The 20437-nt window shown below is 44.8% G+C and overlaps 1 protein-coding gene across 1 annotated transcript in view; it reads left to right on the plus strand.

Moving 5' to 3' along the window:
- Positions 1–20437, plus strand: part of GALNT18 (polypeptide N-acetylgalactosaminyltransferase 18) — a 442549-nt gene that overhangs the window by 388872 nt on the left and 33240 nt on the right. The window contains exon 11 of the mRNA XM_030560359.1: positions 10568–10732. Coding sequence (XP_030416219.1) covers positions 10568–10732 — 165 coding nt within the window. The remainder of the gene's footprint in view (positions 1–10567; positions 10733–20437) is intronic.

A 20437-nucleotide genomic window follows, 5' to 3' on the forward strand; every position in this document is an offset into this window, starting at 1 on the left:
GACGTTTCACCAACATCCACGTGGGATGGCCAGGAAGGGTTCATGATGCTCGCGTCTTCAGGAACACTACTCTGTTTAAATGGCTGCAGCAAGGGAATTACTTCCCAGACCAGAAAATAACAGTTGGGGATGTTGAAATGCCTGTAGTTATCCTGGGGGATCCAACCTACCCCTTGATGCCATGGCTCATGAAGCCATACACAGGCAGCCTGGACAGTAGTCAGGAGTTGTTCAACTACAGGCTGAGCAAGTGCAGAATGGTGGTAGAATGTGCATTTGGCCGTTTAAAGGTGCGCTGGCGCACATTACTAACTTGCTCTGACCTCAGCCAAATCAATGTCCCCATTGTTATTGCTGCTTGCTGTGTGCTCCACAATCTCTGTGAGAGTAAGGGGGAGACCTTTATGGCGGGGTGGGAGGCTGAGGCAAATCACCTGGCCGCTGATTATGCGCAGCCAGACACAAGGGCGATTAGAAGAGCACACCGGGAAGCGGTGCGCATCAGAAAAGCTTTGAAAACGAGTTTCATCACGGGCCAGGGTACGGTCTGACTGCTGTGTTTGTTTCCCCTTGATGAACCCCCCCTTGATTGACTCATTCCCTGTAAGCAATCCACCTTCCTGCTTCGATTACAGCTTGCTTTCTAAGTGTAACCCTTCTGCCCCCTGAGTTGGCAGCAACAAGGGCCGGGTTCAGTATCCAGGGGTTCTGTTTCAATAACCCAATGCCAAACCAGCTCGAGCCCCCACCCAGTGACCTGGGAAAATCTTGTACACACCCCTAGGCGCCTCAAAGAGGCAATGCTTCCCCTCTCGCAAGCACAGAGTCTCGGTGTAGCAGAAAAGGTTTAATACATGAGATAAACAACAAACACTAAATTGGGAAAAACACCTCAACTAGAGTTCATAGACCCAACCGTGAGCAAAGACCCAACCCAGGAAATTGGGTGTGTCCTCTTTCCTGGGCTCTTGAGTCCAGCAACCCCCCAAATCACCCACAGTCCCAAAAGTCCCACAATCCCAAAAGTCTCTGTCCTGGGTCAGTGCAGCCCCCAAAGTTTGAGAGTTTATCTGCAGAGGTCCCTCCCCCCAGCCTGGGTAGAAAGGGGCACCTTACGTGGTCCGGGGCCAACTGCCCTGCCTCTCCGTGTGTTCTGCTCCCACCTTCTCCACGAACTGCTCCGCTTTACCGGCCGCTCCACTCTGCTCCTCCAGCCGTCCTTACAAACTGCTCCGCTCCACCAGCTGCTCTGCTCCACCAGCTCTACTGTGGGCTGCTCCAGTCGTCCCTGCAAACTGCTCGGCTCAGTGCGCTCTGTGGGCCGCTCCACCCGTCTCACAGCTACTCCGCTCTGCCAGCCGCTCTGCTCCACCAGCTGTCCCGTGATCCACTCAAGCCGTCCACACAAACTGCTCCACTCCACCAGCAGCTCTGTTCCACAGTATAGCTTTGGGCTTCCCACTAGTTAGCACAGTACTCAGTGCTCTCAGCTCAATAATTTCAGCTCTTTAGTGATTTTCAGCTCTTTAGTGATTCCAGCTCATAGTAGGGGAGCCCCAGTGCTAGTGCACCATTAGCCAAAGTGATTTCAGCTCAGTAACCTGTATCTAGATTCTTGAGGGAATAAAAAAAATTAACTCTGATATTCCACAGTGGAGAGAGGAGGGGGTGCAACTGGTGCTGCTGGCTCCACAAGGAGACTGCACCACCAGGCACAGATACCTGTCCCCAGCCTCTCTCAATTCTCTGGGTTTTGGAACCCATGTCCCTTGTCTAGCAAGTACCACCAAACTGAGGGTGAGTCATTTGTCACCAAGCAGTCCCACCGCTCAGCAGTCTGGGATAGGGTAGGCGTGCCTATGCAAATATACTCTCTGAAATTCTTTCCACCAGATGTCAGTGCAGAGCTTATCCTGACACTGCTTACATCAGGAAATAAAGTCACTATCATTTAAAAATCATGTATTCTTTATTAATTCATTATAAAAAGAGGGAGAGAACTGAAAGGTAGCCTGGGTGTGGTTTGGGAGGAGGATAGGAGGGAAAGAAAAGGCCACTAAAAAAATTTCAAAGTAATGACAGCCTTTTGGTTGGGCTGTTCATGGGGGTGGAGTGGGTGGGTGCATGAAGCCTTCCCTCACGCATTCTTACGCGTCTGGGTGAGAAGGATATGGAACATGGTGAGGGGTGAGGGTGGTTACACAGGGGCTGCAGCAGCACTCTGTGATCCTGCTGCTGTTCCTGAAGCTCCACCAGACGTCGGAGGATGTCACTTTGATCACGCAGCAGCCCCAGCGTTGCATCCCGCCACCGCTGATCTTCCTGCTGCCACTGCTGATCTTCCTGCCGCCACCTCTCATCTCGAGCGTCCCTCCTGTCCTCACATTGGTCCCTCCTGTCCTCATGTTCACTGGCATCTTTCCTGTAATTTGATACCACGTCCTTCCACTCGTTCAGATGAGCTCTTTCATTGCGGGTCACTTCCATAATTTCTGAGAACATTTTGTCTCGCTTCTTTTTTTTCTGCCACCTTATCTGAGAGAGCCTTCGGGATGGAGTACGGAGGCTTGAAAAATTTGCAGCTGCAGGAGGGAGGGAAAAAAGAGAGAGAAGTATTTTAAAAAATACATTTTACAGAACAATGGTTATACTCTTTCACGGTGAACAACACTATTCACCTTACATAGCACATGTGATTTCACTACAAGGTCACATTTTGCATCTTAATATTGAGTGCCTGCAGCTCTGGTGTTAGAGATCTCACAGACGCAGGTCTGGGCAGCCGAATTCAGCTTGCATGTGTCCATTGTAAGCCATTGTCTTTCGACTTCTGCAGCCTTCATATACACAGTGCCTGCCTTCCCCAAATACCAAGCAAATCCCGTTCAGTGCTGCTTCTTTCCTGTTAACATGCAACAGCAGAATCCACCCCTCCCCCATCCAATTCTGTGGGATGATCGCTTTACCACTCCCCCCACCCGCGTGGCTGGTATCATGGAAGATCACTGCTAGCCAAGCGTGAAAAAGCTCAGTGCCAATCCCCTCCTCCCCCCGCTTGGCTACCTGCAAGGAAGGATTTCTTTTAAGCAACAGGCAAACAGCCCAGTTGGAATAGCCATCTCTGTCCCCTTAATTAAATTCCTGAATTGCAACTAGGTTACCATGAATGATATCACTCTCCTGAGGATAACACAGCGAGATAAAGAACAGATGTTGCTTGAATGCCAGCAATCACTGGGACCATACGCAGCTAGGCTTTGTCATGCAGTGATACCCGATTACTTGCTACATGCATAGCGTGGTCAAGTGTCCTACCATGGAGGACAGAATAAGGCTGCCTTCCCCAGAAACCTTCTGCAAAGGCTTTTGGAGTACCTCCAGGAGAGCTTCATGGAGATGTCCCTGGAGGATTTCCGCTCCATCCCCAGACATGTTAACAAACTTTTCCAATAACTGTACTGGCCGCGAATGCATCCCTAGTCCTCAGGGCAAATTAATCATTAAAACACTTGCTTTTAAACCATGTTTTATATTTACAGAGGTACACTCACCAGAGGTCGCTTCCATGGCTTCATTGTCTGGGCTAGTGGCTTGGGAGAGTTATTCCATCTGGGTGAGAAAAAGCTCCTAGCTGTTGGGGAGAATAGAGTGCTGTGTGCTGTCTGCAAGCTCGTTCTCCTCTTCCTCCTCCTCATCTTCCCTGTCCGCAGAATCCTCAGGCATGGCTGAGATTACCAACCCCACCTCGGAATCCACGGACCGGGGGGGGGTAGTTTTGGCAGACCCCCCCTAGAATTGCATGCAGCTCAGCGTAGAAGCGGCATGTTTTCAGCCCTGACTCAGACCTTCCATTTGCTTCTTTGGTTTTCTGGTAGGCTTGTCTGAGCTCCTTAACTTTCACATGGCACTGTACTGAGTCCCTGGTGTGGCCTCTCTGCATCATGGCCTTGGAAATTTTTTCAAATTTTTTTCAATTCGTCTTTTGGAACGGAGTTCTGTTAGCACAGAATCCTCTCCCCATATAGCGATCAGATCCAGTACCTCCTGTGCGGTCCATGCTGCAGCTCTTTTTCGATTCTCAGGAGACTGCATTGTTACCTGTGCTGATGAGCTCTGCGTGGCCACCTGTGCTGGTGAGCTTTCCACGCTGGCCAAACAGGAATTGAAATTCAAAAGTTTGCGGGGCTTTTCCTGTCTACCTGGCCAGTGCATCCAAGTTCAGATTGCTTTCCAGAGTGGTCACAATGGTGCACTGTGGGATACCGCCCAGAGGCCAATACCATCGATTTGCAGCCACACTAACCCTAATCTGACATGGCAATACCGATTTCAGTGCTACTCCTCTCGTCGAGGAGGAGTACAGAAACCGGTTTAAAGAGCCCTTTATATCGATATTAATGGCCTCGTGTGGATGGGTGCAGGGTTAAATCGGTTTAACGCTGCTAAATTCTATTTAAATGCGTAGTGTAGACCAGGCCTCAGTCTCCCACATCCCAGGTAAGTACACGAACTACTCGCCTAATGGTTATTCTGTGGTGGTCTTTCTTTCTTGAAACCTCAAATTTTTTGGTAAAATGAAATTCTTGTTTTTTGTCCAACCCAAGTCTCTACAAGTTCCACTATAGCTCTGATCATAAAATTTAACAACTCTTTTTTGCCCCTTTGTTAAACTGGTTTACACCGGGTTGAAAAGTGGAATGATATTAGCATATGGGGGGTGCTCCCTGAGGCTGTGTCAACACCCTGTTAGCTCACCTTTATTAAAGATACATACATATACTTAAAAGCAGCAAAGAATCCTGTGGCACCTTATAGACTAACAGACGTTTTGGAGCATGAGCTTTCGTGGGTGAATACCCACTTCTTCAGATGCATGTGGTGGAAATTTCCAGGGGCAGGTATATATATGCTAGCAAGCAAGCTAGAGATAACGAGGTCAGTTCAATCAGGGAGTAGGAGGCCCTGTTCTAGCAGTTGAGGTGTGAAAACCAAGAGAGGAGAAACTGGCTCTGTAGTTGGCAAGCCATTCACGGTCTTTGTTCAATCCTGAGCTGATGGTGTCAAATTTTCAGATGAACTGAAGCTCAGCAGTTTCTCTTTGAAGTCTGGTCCTGAAGTTTTTTTGCTGCAGGATGGCCACCTTAAGGTCTGCAATAGTGTGGCCAAGGAGGTTGAAGTGCTCTCCTACAGGTTTTTGTATATTGCCATTCCTAATGTCTGATTTGTGTCCATTTATCCTTTTCCGTAGAGATTGTCCAGTTTGGCCGATGTACATAGCAGAGGGGCATTGCTGGCATATGATGGCGTATGTTACATTGGTGGATGTGCAGCTGAATGAACCAGTGATGGTGTGGCTGATCTGGTTAGGTCCTGTGATGGTGTCGCTGGTGTAGATATGTGGGCAGAGTTGGCATCGAGGTTTGTTGCATGGATTGGTTCCTGAGCTAGAGTTATTATGGTGCTGTGTGCAGTTACTGGTGAGAATATGTTTCAGGTTGGCAGGTTGTCTGTGAGCAAGGACTGGCCTGCCACCCAAGGCCTGTGAAAGTGTGGGATCATTGTCCAGGATGGGTTGTAGATACTTGATGATGTGTTGGAGGGGTTTTAGCTGGGGGCTGTATGTGATGGCCAGTGGAGTCCTGTTGGTTTCTTTCTTGGGTTTGTCTTGCAGTAGGAGGCTTCTGGGTACACGTCTGGCTCTGTTGATCTGTTTCCTTATTTCTTCGTGCGGGTATTGTAGTTTTGAGAATGCTTGGTGGAGATTTTGTAGGTGTTGGTCTCTGTCTGAGGGGTTAGAGCAGATGCGGTTGTACCTCAGTGCTTGGCTGTAGACAATGGATCGTGTGATGTGTCCGGGATGGAAGCTGGAGGCATGAAGGTAGGCATAGTGGTTGGTAGGTTTTCGATATAGGGTGGTGTTAATGTGACCATCACTTATTTGCACCGTGGTGTCAAGAAAGTGGACCTCCCATGTAGATTGGTCCAGGCTGAGGTTGATGGTGGGGTGGAAGCTGTTGAAATCGTGGTGGAATTTTTTCAGAATCTCCTTCCCATGGGTCCAGATGATGAAGATGTCATCAATGTAGCGTAGGTAGAGAAGGGGCGTGAGTGGACGAGAGCTGAGGAAGCATTGTTCCAGGTCGGCCATAAAGATATTGGCATATTGTGGGGCCATGCGGGTGCCCATAGCAGTGCCACTGATCTGGAGATATATATTGTCATCAAATTTGAAATAGTTGTGTGTAAGTATAAAGGCACAGAGCTCAGCAGCCAGTTGTGCTGTGGCATCGTCAGGGATAGTGTTCCTGACAGCTTGTATTCCATCTGTGTGTGGGATGTTTGTGTAGAGAGCCTCTACATCCATGGTGGCTAGGATGGTGTTTTCTGGGAGGTGACCAATGCATTGTAGTTTCCTCAGGAAATCAGTGGTGTCACGGAGATAGCTGGGAGTGCTGGTGGCATAGGGTCTGAGTAGAGAGTCCATATATCTAGATAGTCCTTCAGTGAGAGTGCCAATGCCCGAGATGATGGGGCGTCCAGGATTTCCGGGTTTGTGGATCTTGGGTAGTAGATAGAATAACCCTGGTTGGGGCTCTAGGGGTATGTTGATTTCTTCTGGTGTTAGTGTAGGGAATGTCCTGAGTAGATGCTGTAGTTTCTTAGTGTAATGGACACAAATCAGACATTAGGAATGGCAATATACAAAAACCTGTAGGAGAGCACTTCAACCTCCTTGGCCACACTATTGCAGACCTTAAGGTGGCCATCCTGCAGCAAAAAAACTTCAGGACCAGACTTCAAAGAGAAACTGCTGAGCTTCAGTTCATCTGAAAATTTGACACCATCAGCTCAGGATTGAACAAAGACCGTGAATGGCTTGCCAACTACAGAACCAGTTTCTCCTCTCTTGGTTTTCACACCTCAACTGCTAGAACAGGGCCTCCTCCTCCCTGATTGAACTGACCTTGTTATCTCTAGCTTGCTTGCTAGCATATATATACCTGCCCCTGGAAATTTCCACCACATGCATCTGAAGAAGTGGGTATTCACCCACGAAAGCTCATGCTCCAAAACGTCTGTTAGTCTATAAGGTGCCACAGGATTCTTTGCTGCTTTTACAGATCCAGACTAACATGGCTACCCCTCTGATACTTGATACATATACTTCTTGTTCGTACATCTAGGAACAAAGACTGTAGGGCATACATACAAGGTGGGGGACTTCCTTCTGGGAAGCAGTAACTCTGAAAAAGATTTGGGGGTTACAGCGGATAATCACCTGATCAAGGAGCTCTCTATTTGATGCTGTGAGGCCAAAAGGGCTAATGATATCGAATTGGAGTTGAGAGATTATTTTTATCTCTGTATTTGGTACTGGTGCAACCACTGCTGGAGTACGGTGTCCAGTCCTGGTGTCCACAATTCAAGAAGGATGCTGATAAACTGGAGAAGGTTCAACAAAGAGCTATGAAAATAATTAAAAGACTAGAAAACATGCCTTATAGTGATAGACTCAAAAGAGCTCTATCTATTTAGCTTAACCAAGAGAAGTTTAAGGAGTAACTTGATCACAGTCTATAAATACCTACACAGGGAACAGATATTTGATAACAGGCTCTTTGATCTAGCAGAGAAAGGTTTAACAAGATTGAATGGAAATAATGTGTAAATTTTCAACAGTGAAGTTAATTAACATTGGATCAACTTACCAAGTGTTATGGTAGAGTCTTCCTCGTTGACAATTTTAAAATCAAGATTAGATTTTTTTTTAAAGATATGCTGTAGTTCAAGAAGAATTATTTTGAGGATGTTCTATGTCCTGTTTTATACAGGAGATCAGATTAGATGATCACAGTGGTCCATTCTGGCCTTGGAATCTGTATCTGTAGAGCTTTGTCAACAGCCAGTTCCAGGTTCAGTTACTGAGTACTCCACAACCAGGGGGATCATTCTACTGCTATCTACGAGGCCTAATTTATTACTGGTATAATTCCCAAATGGTCTTTGCAGTTACACTGTGAATTTGTCCCTCTTCAAGTAGTGAGAAGGGGTGATTGGTGTGATCCCTCAAGCTGTTCTAAGTAATGCTTGGGAGACCTAACCGATAAAGAGGGCATTGAAACGACAGTGCACACACAATAGTTTAAAGTCCCCTTTATGTGCACACATCACTTTAGCTGTGCAGTGCAGCCCTCAGCTGTAGTCAAGGATCTAAGCCTATGTGTTTAAGTGACTTATTGTAGCTTTTTTAAAAAATTACTTATCCATATTTTTCTCTTTTGTCTTGTTAACATTGGTGACAACATACTGAATAATGATATTAACAAATAGCTTCCTATCAGTAGCAATCACAAAAGACGACTAGCACTTTCTTCCCCTTCCGCCTGTAACGAGTTTGGATACTAGGCATTAGGGCCATAAAGAAATGCTGAACCATAAAAGGCTATATGGCCTAACAATCCTTTTTAAAGATTACCTCAATCCCGGCTCCCTGCTTTATCAATTAATCCTTCAATCCTCTCCATAAAAGTGTCTGGCTACTTGTTAAACTCATCTACAGTATTTGCCGCACTGGTCTGTCTGGGAAGCTCATGTTTATTGCTCTTCTAATGCATCAGTTTTAATCATATCAATCTTCACTTTGCCCAATCTTAATTTCCTAATTTATGGATCTGTCTCTTTTTGTGAACCCTTCAGCAGTATTTATAGTTTGTCATTCAGTTTCAGTCACCCTGTTCAGAAATTTGAATTAATCTGCTAAATCATTTCACTCTTCTCTTCTCCTGTGAAAATAAAACTGACCTTTTCAATCTTTCTCGGTAGCAAAGATTCTTAACACCTGGAATCACCTTGGTTCAGCCAACTAAGGTTTCTCTCTAGTATCCTTGATATGGAAAAAAAGGAACCAGAACTAAACAGAGGGCCAGATCATTGGTGTAAATCAACATAACTTCATTGACTTCGATGGAACTATGCTGATTTGCATCAACTGAGGATCTGACCCAGGAATGCTAGGTGAGGGCAAGCAGTATGCCTTGCATACAAACAAGAAGCAAGGTTTGTATTTTATCCCTGTGTTGATTCATCCCAATATCCTGCCTGCCTTTTATACACTGGTATAATATATTTAAAGAATTTTCTACAATAGGCCCCCAAATCCATTCCCAGGTCTGTATGGTTCGTGGCTGTTCTGTTTAATTTGTACTCTGTTCTTTTTGTAATTAATATTTTATTTGATTTTTACAACGCAGTACACACTGTACATACAAAACAAGCTCTCAGTGTTATATATAACATTAATAATAAATAGATATCAGGATATAGTACCATCAAGCCCTGGGAACAGACACGTTTTCAAACCACACAGTACATAAAGTCCAGCTCCCCACTTTTCCAGGATTTAGCTTTGTTAATTAACAACAGTAAGACAACAAAGGGCTACTCGGAGAGCCTCTCCCTATCAACTTTTGCCCTTTTACTTCTCAGTTTTAACACTTTCCCCACTGTATAAGGGGTGGTAAAGAATTAATGGAGTCAAAGATAAGAGCAATTTTATCCTTTTCCATAATGCTGTCAAGGGGAAAGGTCCAGTCTCCTTAAAATTAATTCTTCATTGGGGCTTTCACAGAACAATCCCAAATTGTGGATTTATTTCACCTTGCTAACATTTAATATAATGTTATACCTTTGCGAGGGAACACCATAGAACCCCTGCCATCCATTTTTCACTTTCCCCTCCTTCCTCTGGGGAAACAAACAAAACAAACACACCACTCTCATTTTCAGTGGGCAAAATGAATAGGCTAGATAATAAACATTCTCTTGACTGTTTGGACAGCAGAAAAGTCATTAGGGTCTGTGAGATCAATGCTCTGCTGTGAATCCAGAGCAAAGGATTCAGCCCTGTCTCTCTATATATATACATATATTCAGTAAAGTGAGTCCAAGTGTCCTGAAATTTCCATAACTCAGTCTTTCACAGGCTGCTGAATGAGTTAAGTGATATCCATTGAACGTGTACATTGCATTTTGGGGAGCTTCCCCAAATGTACTAATTTCATTTATCTGCACTAAGCTTCTTTTTGTATTTACTGTCTTACGTCACATAAAAGATCCAGATCCCTCTGCACTCAGTGGTATTATTCCTCTCCTCCCTCCCTTGCCTCCCAAATCTGCATCTTGCTTTATCCTCAGATTATTTATTCTAATAAAAAATGATGGCCGTTCCCAAACTGACCCCATTTCCTGCTGGAAAATTTACCACTTATAGCAGCTTGCTGTTTCTGAGCCCAAATCTGCATGGCCAGAGAAAAATGTCATCAGTAAATGCTTTGTAATATTCACATCACCCCCTATTCACCAGGTACCTGGCAATTATAGATAGTTTAAAACTACCTTTATATATATATTACGCTACTTCCTACATATAAAATGATTTACAAGCCAACAGGGGACAAGATGATCGTTCATTTCTCGTCAGTGTATTAACTCTTGCTGCTGTTAGCTTTGACAGAAATAGCTCCTCCATCTTCAGGCCATGAGTCTTGTTTTGTGCTTTCTCTTGCAGAATGTTTATTATACAAGTAATCAGCAGATCCATGTGGGTGTTCTGAGTCCCACTATTGATGATGATGACAACAGATGCCTGGTGGATGTGAACAGCAGGCCCAGACTCATTGAATGCAATTATGCCAAAGCCAAGAGGATGAAGCTTTACTGGCAATTTACTCAGGTAATTCTTCCTCAAAACACATTGCAGAAGGTTCAAAAGGGATCAGCTTTGTTTCTGTACCTGAAACATGCATACTCTGTTTTCCAGCAGAACTGAATTGGGTGTATGCTTGGTTTCTGTACCGCATGCCAGGGAACCGTACTTATATCTGATCCTGATAGCTCCACCACACGAGGAGCCGTAGAATGTGGGCTGTGAAGCGGTGTTGCCCAGCAGCACTCTCTGTGTGTCATTGTGCAGCGGAGATTTTGGGGCTCCCTTCTCATCAAGGATCTTCTGCAGAGAACTGTCCTCTGTAAAAACAGCTTACTGAGGCTTTCCACAGGACTCAGTATTGGCCCTCAGAACCAAGGGTGAGAGTTAACCCTGTGCAGGGAGACCAGTGCAAGGCCTGTGCATCACTTAAGTCCCACCAAGGGCCTGTTTGGAGAACTTAAGTGGTGCATAGACCGGTGTGCTGGCCTTCTGCATCAGGGTGAATTTCACCCTAAGTGCATAACCTCAGCTGTGACTCCTGGTCTCTTCTGCTTCACTTTATGTGGATTTGCAGAGTACTTTTGCTGCCTGCTCATTAGTTTCATCTTATGTTTAACCAGCAATTGAAGCTTCAGTAATAACTGCAGTAGAAGCGTCCTGCAATTAACTGGAGTGACTACAATTAGTGCAGTGCTCATTTGGACTTTATGGTCACTAACATATATTAATGTATTTTTATTATAATTAATAGGAAGCCATGATCATTGTTTTTAAAGGATAGTACTCAAGTGGCAGTCCTCAAAATGCCCAGGCTGGCAGGAAAGTGATATCATAGCCTTCACTTACAATGTCCTTACTGTTGTACATTTAAGCTTGGCCTGTAACATAATATTTAACAATATTTTAAAATGAATATAAGAACATAAGAGCTATCATACTGGGTCAGACCATGGTCCATCTTGTCCAGTATCCTGTCCCCGCCAGTGGCCAGTACCAAAGTGTATGGGGGATTGTACAGAAGAGGGAAAATATGGAATGATCCCATCCCTGTCTTCTACTCCCAGCTTCTAGTAAGAGGTTTAAAGTCAATCTGAGCATGGAATTGTCTCTCTGACCCTCTTGGCTGACGGCCATTGATGGTTCTATTCTCCATGAACTTATCTGGTTCTTTTTGGAACCTGGTTGTACTTTTTGGCCTTCACAACATCCCCTGGCAAGGAGTTTCACAAGTTAGTTGTGTGTTGTGTGAAAAAGTACTTCTTGTTTGTTTTTAACTTGCTGCCTATTAATTTATCCTGGTGACCCCTGGGTTTTGTATTCTGTGAAAGGGTAAGATTTCACTATTCACTTTTTCTATGCCATTCATGATTTTACACACCTCTATCATATCCTCTTGCATCGTCTCTTTACTGATCTGAGCAATCCTAATATTTTTAATCTCTCTTAGTATGAAAGCCATTGATTAGCTTCTCTGAACTGCTTCCAGTTCCATTATGTCTTTTTTTGAGATGGGGCAACCAGAACTAAACACATTACTCAGGGTGTGGGTGCACCATGGTTTTAAATAATGGCATTATGATATTTTCTGTCTTCTTTTCTATCCCTTTCCTAATCGTTCCTAACATACTTTTAGCCTATTTGATCATTGTTAAGCATAAGTTTTCAGAGGACTATCCATGGTGACTCAAAGTTCTCTTTCTTGGGTTTTAATAACTAATTTAGGACCTAACATTGTATATGTATAATTGGGATTATTTTTTCCAGTGTGCATTACTTTACATTTACCAGTGCTGAATTTCATTTGCCATCTTGTTGTCTAGTCACCCAGTTCTGTAAGATGTCTCTGTAACTCCTCATCTGCAAATTTTTCCAGCTCAGTAACGAATATGTTGAACAGCACAGATCTTTGGGGGACCCCACTGTTTGCTTTTCTCCATTGTGAAAACTGACATTTATTCCTACACTTTTTCTGTCTTTCAACTTCATGAGAGGATCTTCCCTCTTATCCCATGGCTACTTAGTTTCCTTAAGGGCCTTTGGAGATGTACCTTGTCAAAGGCTTTCTGAAAATCCAAGTATACTTTATCGACTGGATCACCCTTAGCAACATGCTTTTGGACACTCTCAGAGAATTCTAATAGATCAATGAGGCATGACTTCCTTTTACAAAAGCCATGTTGACTCTTCCTCAAAAAATTGTATTTATGTATGTGTCTGATAATTCTGTTCTTTTCTGTAGTTTTTAACAATTTGCTTTGTAATGAAATTAGGCTCAGGATCTCTTCTGGAGTCCTTTTTAAAAATCAGTGTTACGTTAGCTGTCTTCCAGTCATCTCGTTCAGAGGTTGATGTTAGTTATAGGTTTTGTACTATGGTTAGTTGTTCTGAAATGTCATATTTGAGTTCATTTTGAACTCTTGGATGAATACCATCGAATCCTGGTGACTTATTACAGTTGTTATCAATTTGTTCTAAAACCTCTTCTATTGACACATCAGTTTAAGACAGTACTTCAGATTTATTGCCCAAAATGAATACTTGTGATGCAGGAATCTCCCTCACATTCTCTGCAGTGAATATTATGCAAAGAATTCATCTAGCTTCTCTGCAATGGCCATGTCTTCCTTGAATGCTCTTTTAACACCTTTGTTATCTAGTGGACCCACTGCCTGTTTGGCAGGCTTCCTGCTCCAAATGTACTTTACAAAAACGTTTACTGATAGTTTTTGCATCTTTAGCAAGTTGCGTCTCAAATTGTTTGTTGGCCTGCCATATTATATTTTTACATTTTACTTGCCAGAGTTCATGCTGCTTCATATTTTTCCTCAATAGGATTTGACTTCCATATTTTCAAGAATGCCTTTTTGCCTCTGAAGCCTCCGTTATGCTGTTGCAATTGCAATTTTAGGGGTTGCATTAACAGAGGCATAGCATGCAAGTCATGGGAGGTGACAGTACTGCTCTACTCAGTGTTGGTTAGGCCTCAGCTGGAGTACTGTGTCCAGTTTTGGTCACCGATGTAGAGAAACTGGGAAGGATCCAGAGGTGAGTGACATAGATGATCAAAGAGATGGAATGCAAGCCACATGAGCAAAGGTTGAAGGAACTGGCAGAGGCAGATTTACAGTAAAACACAGGGTGCCCTGGCACAGGGCCCCCCAATGACAGGGTGCCCCAGGGACGGGCAGCTGTGGGGGCAGAAGCTTGGTCCTGCTGGCTCCTAGGGCTCCTGCTGCAGGTTCCGCACCCACCAGCTACCAAGATCCCACCTTCCCCACCTCCTCCCATGAGCATACTGGGTTCCCACCCTCTCAGCACTTCCGCCGCCGCCAAACAGCTATTTGCCACTGCTCAGGTCACTCCAGGAGGGGGAGACGTGGGGTCCGCAGTGCGCTTGAGGAAGGAGGCAGAGAAGAGGCCGGGGCAGGGCCTTGGGAAAGGAGGTGGAATCGGGGCAGGGGTGGGGTGTGGCAGGGAGCTGCTCAGGGCAGAGGGCTAGGATGGGGCAGGGGGCTGGGAGCACCCCCACAACCCGAGCCCACACCCCCTGCCCCGTCTCCTGCACCCCTTCACTCACCCCAGTCCCCTGCCCTCCTTGACTCCTGACACACACCCCACATTCCCACCTGCACCCCTCGCACCAAATGGAAGTGCCGCAGGTAAACGCTCCACACCCCAACCTCCTGCCCCAACTCTGAGCGCCCTCCTGCATCCTAACTTCCTCCCAAACCCTGTTCCCCAGCTCTGACTGCTGCACCCCCCCACGCACCCCCAACCCTCTGCCCTCCCTGACTGCTGCATCCCCTTCACACAGCCCCAGCCCCCTGCCCTGACTTCTGCATCTCCCTCACACACTCTGTCACCTGCCATCCTGGACTCCTGCACTCCCCTCACACACCGCAGACCTCTGCCCTCTCTGACTCCAGCACCCCCTCAGCCCTGACTCCTGCACCCCATCACACACACCCAGTTACTTGCCCTCTTGACTCCTGTACCCCCCCACATCCCTAACTGCACCCCTCACACCAAATGGGAGCTTCCCTAAGTAAACGCTCCACACCCCAACCCCCTGACTCAGCCCTGAGCTCCCTCCTGCACCCTAACTCCTGGCCAGACCCTGCACCCCAACCCCAAGCCCACTCCTGCACCCTATCTTCCTCCCAGACCCTGCACCCCCAATCCTGAGCCCAGACCCTGCACCCCAGCGTTTACATTCTTTTTTTTAAAGCACTGTTATCCAAAGCGTTTTACAGTAGTTAGCTAACAGTACAACCAATATTTGGAAAGAACATTAAGTGGTCCACCAAGACCCTCAGCAATTTTCAAGTGGTCAGTGGAAAAATAAATTAGTCAACAAAAAACAATCAAGGTACCTCACTTTATTTTCATTTACTTGCTATCACTTATAGGAGGAGGGTGAATGAAAAACGGTGGTGACAGGGAGATAAGAGAGGATGTTCTTTTTCTTGGCTGGGTCCCAAGTAGGAGCCCCAAAAATGAAGCTAAGAACAGGGCCCTACTAACTCTAAACCCACCACTGGGAACTAGGTATGTTTAGTTTTGAAAAGAGGAGATTGAGGAAGGACATGATAGCAGTCTTCAAATACTTGAAAGGCTTCCATAAAAAAGAGGGAGAAAGGTTGTTCTTTCTTGCCATAGAGAGCAGGACAAGAGGCAGTGAGTTTAAACTACAGCATACCAGATTTAGACTGAAGTTCAGGAAAAAAATCCCTAACTTTAAGAACAGTAGGACTTTGGAACAGGCTGCCTAGGGAGGTTGCGGAAGCTGCCTCACTGGAGGTTTTCAACCTGTCTTGGATGGTCTAGTCACAACAAATCCTGCATTTTGGCAGGGGGTTAGACTGGATGACCCTTACGTTCCCATCTAATCCAATGATTCTATCATACTATGATTACTCTGCTGTTTAGCATGCCCATAGTAAGAAGACCAGAAGAATGCTGCTATCTTTTTTTATTTTTATACATTTAGTCTTAGCCTCTGCTACAGTGTTTTTAAGTAGCCTTCATGCTGCTTGCAGGCATTTTAACAGTGGGTACGTCTACACTACGGGATTATTACGATTTTACATAAACCGGTTTTATAAAACAGATTGTATAAAGTCGAGTGCATATGGCCACACTAAGCACATTAATTCGGCGGTGTGCGTCCATGATCCGAGGCTAGCATCGATTTCCGGAGCGTTGCACTGTGGGTAGCTATTCCATAGCTATCCCATAGTTCCCGCAGTCTCTCCCGCCCCTTAGAATTCTGGGTTGAGAGCCCAGTGGCTGATGGGGCAAAAATCATTGTCGTGGGTGGTTCTGGGTAAATGTCGTCAGTCATTCCTTCCTCCAGGAAAGCAACAGCAGACAATCATTTCGCGCCCTTTTTCCCTGGATTGCCCTGGCAGACGCCATAGCACGGCAGCCATGGAGCCCATTCAGCTTCTTTTTTTACAGTCACCGTATGTGTACTGGATACCGCAGACAGAGGCAATACTCCAGTGCTACACAGCAGCATTCATTTGCTTTTGCATGATAGCAGAGATGGTTACCAGTTGTTCTGTACCGTCTGCTGCTAGTGTAATTTGGCAATGAGATGATGGTTATCTGTCCTTCTGTGCTGTCTGCTGCTATCATGGGTGTCCCTGGCTGAGATCAGCTGGGGGCCCAAAACAAAACTGGGAATGACTCCCCGAGTCAATCCCTCCTTTATGGTTTCTAAAAATAGTCAGTCCTGCCTAGAATATGGGGCAAATATACTAGAGAAGCAGTGTATCAGAGAGTACAGCTGCTCTGTGTCAGATCCCGCAGAAATGATGAGCTACATGCCATTCATGGGGGGTGCCCCTGCAACAACCCCACCCGTTGCTTCCCTCCTCCCCCAACCTTCCTGGGCTACCGTGGCAGTGTCCCCTCCATTTGTGTCATGAATGAATAAAGAATGCAGGAATAAGAAACACTGAGTTTTTAATGTCATAAAATGAGGGGGAGGCAGCCTCCCAGTGCTATGATAGTCCAGGCAGGACATTAAGCAGTGTGGGGGAGAGGAGCCCAGCATCCCACTGCTATGATAGTCCAGGCAGTACAGAATTTTTTCTTTTCACATGAAAGGGAGGGGGCTGATTGAAGCTCAGCCCCCAGTTGCTATGATGAAGACGGTTACCAGTCGTTCTGTACCATCTACTTGGAATGACCGGGAGTCATTCCTATTTTCACCCAGGCGCCCCCGGCCAGCCTCACCTGAAGCCAGCCAGGAGCACTCACGGGTTGATAAGAAGGACGGTTACCAGTCCTACTGCACTGTCTGCCACCGGGGGGGGGGAGAGGAGAGGAGCGGATACTTCTCTTCACAGCTGCAGCATCGCGTCTACCAGCAGCATTCAGTAGACATAGGGTGACATTGAAAGAAGTCAAGAAATGATTTCTTTCCCTTTTCTTTCACGTGGGGGGGAGTAAATTGACGAGCTATTCCCTGAACCACGCCGGACAAACTGTTTGAACCTACAGGCATTGGGAGCTCAGCCAAGAATGCAAATACTTTTCAGAGACTGCTGGGGACTGTGGGATAGCTGGACTCCTCGGTACCCCCTCCCTCCCTCCATGAGCGTCCATTTGAGTCTCTGGCTTCCCGTTACGCTTGTCACGCAGCACTGTGTAGCCTGTAGATTTTTTTTTTCCAAACGCTTTGGCATTTCATCTTCTGTAACGGAGCTTTGATAGAACAGATTTGTCTCCCCATACAGCGATCAGATTCAGTATCTCCCGTACGGTCCATGCTGGAGCTCTTTTTGGATTTGGGACTGCATTGCCACCCGTGCTGATCAGAGCTCCACGCTGGGCAAACAGGAAATGAAAATCAAAATTTCGCAGGGCTTTTCCTGTTTACCTGGCCACTGCATCCGAGCTGAGATTGCTGTCCAGAGCGGTCACAGTAGTGCACTGTGGGATACCGCCTGGAGGCCAATACCGTCTATTTGTGGCCACACTAACCCTAATCCGATATAGTAATACCAATTTTAGCGCTATTCCTCTCGTCGGGGAGGAGTACAGAAACCGATTTAAAGAGCCCTTTATATCAATATAAAGGGCCTCGTAGTGTGGACGAGTACAGCGTTAAATCGGTTTAACGCTGCTAAAATCAGTTTAAACACATAGTGTAGACCAGGCCAGTGTGACTGCTCTTGTTAATTTCCATCTACCTAGCATCATCATTCTTGTGTAGTTCCCCTTTATACCGTTAAATATAACAGTGGGGGGGGTTGTTTGTTTTTATTTTGTTTTGTTTTGATATTTTCCCCCTTATAAGGATGCTAAATTTAATTATATGATGGTCTTATTACTGAATAGTTCAGCCGTAGTGACCTATTGGACCAGAACCTGTTTTCCACTTAAAACTAAATCAAGTGCCTCTCTCCTTGTGGGATCCAGGACTAGCTGCTCCAAGAAACGGTTATTTATGGTATCTAAACATTTTTTTCTCTGCATCATGCTATAAGATGACATTTATCCAGTCAATATGAGGTTGAAGTCACCCATTATTATTCCATTGTTTTATTTTTGTATCCTCTCTGACCTCTCTTAGCATTTCACAGTCACTGTCACCATCCTGGGCAGATAGTCTGTAGTATATTCCTAGTGCTTTCCTCTTATTATGCAAGCATGAAATTTCTATCCCTGGAGATTCCGTTGTAGAGTTTGATTCTTTTAAGATTTTCCCCTTGTTTGACTCTTTTTTTTTTTTTTTTAACATATATTGCCACTCTCCCGCCAGCATGTCTTACTCTGTCATTCCTATATGTTTTGTACCCTGGTATTACATTGTCCAATTGATTATCCTCATTCTACCAAGCTTCAGGACGCTCTCCATTGTAGTGTTCTGCTTGCTTAGTTTTGGGACATCCTTTTAATGGGTTGTAGTAACAGATTTATTCAAACTCTGTTGCAAAAAACAGTCATGTTACGGATTAACATTCAACTATATGGTCCTTGCTCCAGATGACCTGAACTTTGGTGCCAAAGAATCCATCGCCCCTGCTCCAAAAAACTGATGAATTTGGTATGATTAATTTATATATGTTAGAATTGATTTTCTGGGCCCATATGTTTGCTGTTAGAGTAAAAAGTGCTGAATTAACAGTTTAATTAACCCTCCTCTCCACACCCTCAACAATCCAGAACAAAACATAAACTTCAAAAATGTCTTAATCACCTTGTTAGGATTTTGTGTCTTCTTTTCCCTTCTATTTTTCCATTCTGTAGTGGAAGCACCGTACTGTGCTGTAAATACTCCAAGGAGTCCAGTGTTAATTCCCACAACCTAAACTTCCTCTGAAGAGAAGGGGGAACCACTTTTTTTGTCTCTTTATGATAAATTAATTAAAGGCATGCTGTTCAGAAAGGATTGTTTTGTTAGTACCCAGAGTGATTAAAGAGTTGTAGTTTCTGCACACATAGTGTGATGCAAAGTAAGTTTTGCATGCTGTAAGCTACAAGAAAACTAATGAGAGTAATCAAGGATTGCCAAGATAAATTGATGCATTGTGTTCTAGTTGCTCACATTTAATCTGGTAAAATGAGTACACTTCTCTGAATACATTGGAAGCTGTCTTAAAAAATCTGAAAAGCATTGTTGTTTCTTCTACTACATTTTGAAAGCTCCTGCCTTTACTTTTTTATGTTACACAGTGATCAGGACTACTGCACAGGGACTGTAGGCATTGATGTTCATGTAGCACTTTTAGACCTGGAGCTGTTCAAATATTAATGTATTTTTAAATGTAGTTTTTGGCTTCTGGCCATAGGATTTCATAGCCCCACCTAAGGACTGCAAGCACAGGCTCACGCTTCTGTAGGTTCTGAGACAAGGCAATGATCCCCACAGGGGACTCTGATAATGCAGGTCGTAAAAAATGGGAGAGGGAAGAATTACCTCATGAAGGTAATGGGTTTTGCAAACTTATAGGAGGACAGAACGGTCCAGAATAGTGCAAAACTAGTGCACATGTCCTGGGTTGCAGGCCTATGTCTTGGAATTGAAATGAGGAAACATACATAACTTCCTGCAAAACACACTTTACATTTTCAGAGGCAAAACTCTTATCCATAGTATGGCAAGGACATCAAAATGTATCTTCAGTCTTACCACTACATTTTAAGTTTCTGTGAAAATTGATAGGCTCACGTGGATAAAACTGCAACTTTTTGAAAAAGTATAATTTAGATAGCATTCCCCGTTTTCTCCATTTGCAGTTAGTGGGATGCTTTCATTATGTTAGTTTAATGATGGAAAATGTGGTATTATTTAAATAATACAAGAAAGTTAAAAGATAAATTTCATACTCTGCTAACAGTGACCTACCTGATCCTGTGAGACCATTCTAGGACTACTCACTTGCTTAATGTTAAACATGTATGTAAGTCTTTTCAGGATTAGGGCCTATGTATGGAAATCAAACTTAATTCCCTATCTGTTTAATTGTTTTATTTAGTTAACTTTTGTCTCATGCAAACTCCCCACCCAAAGTTGCCCATCCAAAGTGCTTGACATCCCATTTAGACCCTTGACATGCCATTTAGAAACACAAGAACATAGGAAGTGCAAAGTAAATCAATCAAAGCAGCTGCATTTCTTTCTACCACACATCGTTTGATCTCCGGTTATGTGACTAATATGGCTTTCAACTCCCTGTTGCACTTTTCTAGTACACAGAAATCTTGCCCTCAGTT

Source organism: Gopherus evgoodei, chromosome 4 (assembly GCF_007399415.2).
Source record: "Gopherus evgoodei ecotype Sinaloan lineage chromosome 4, rGopEvg1_v1.p, whole genome shotgun sequence".
NCBI lineage: Eukaryota > Metazoa > Chordata > Testudines > Testudinidae > Gopherus > Gopherus evgoodei.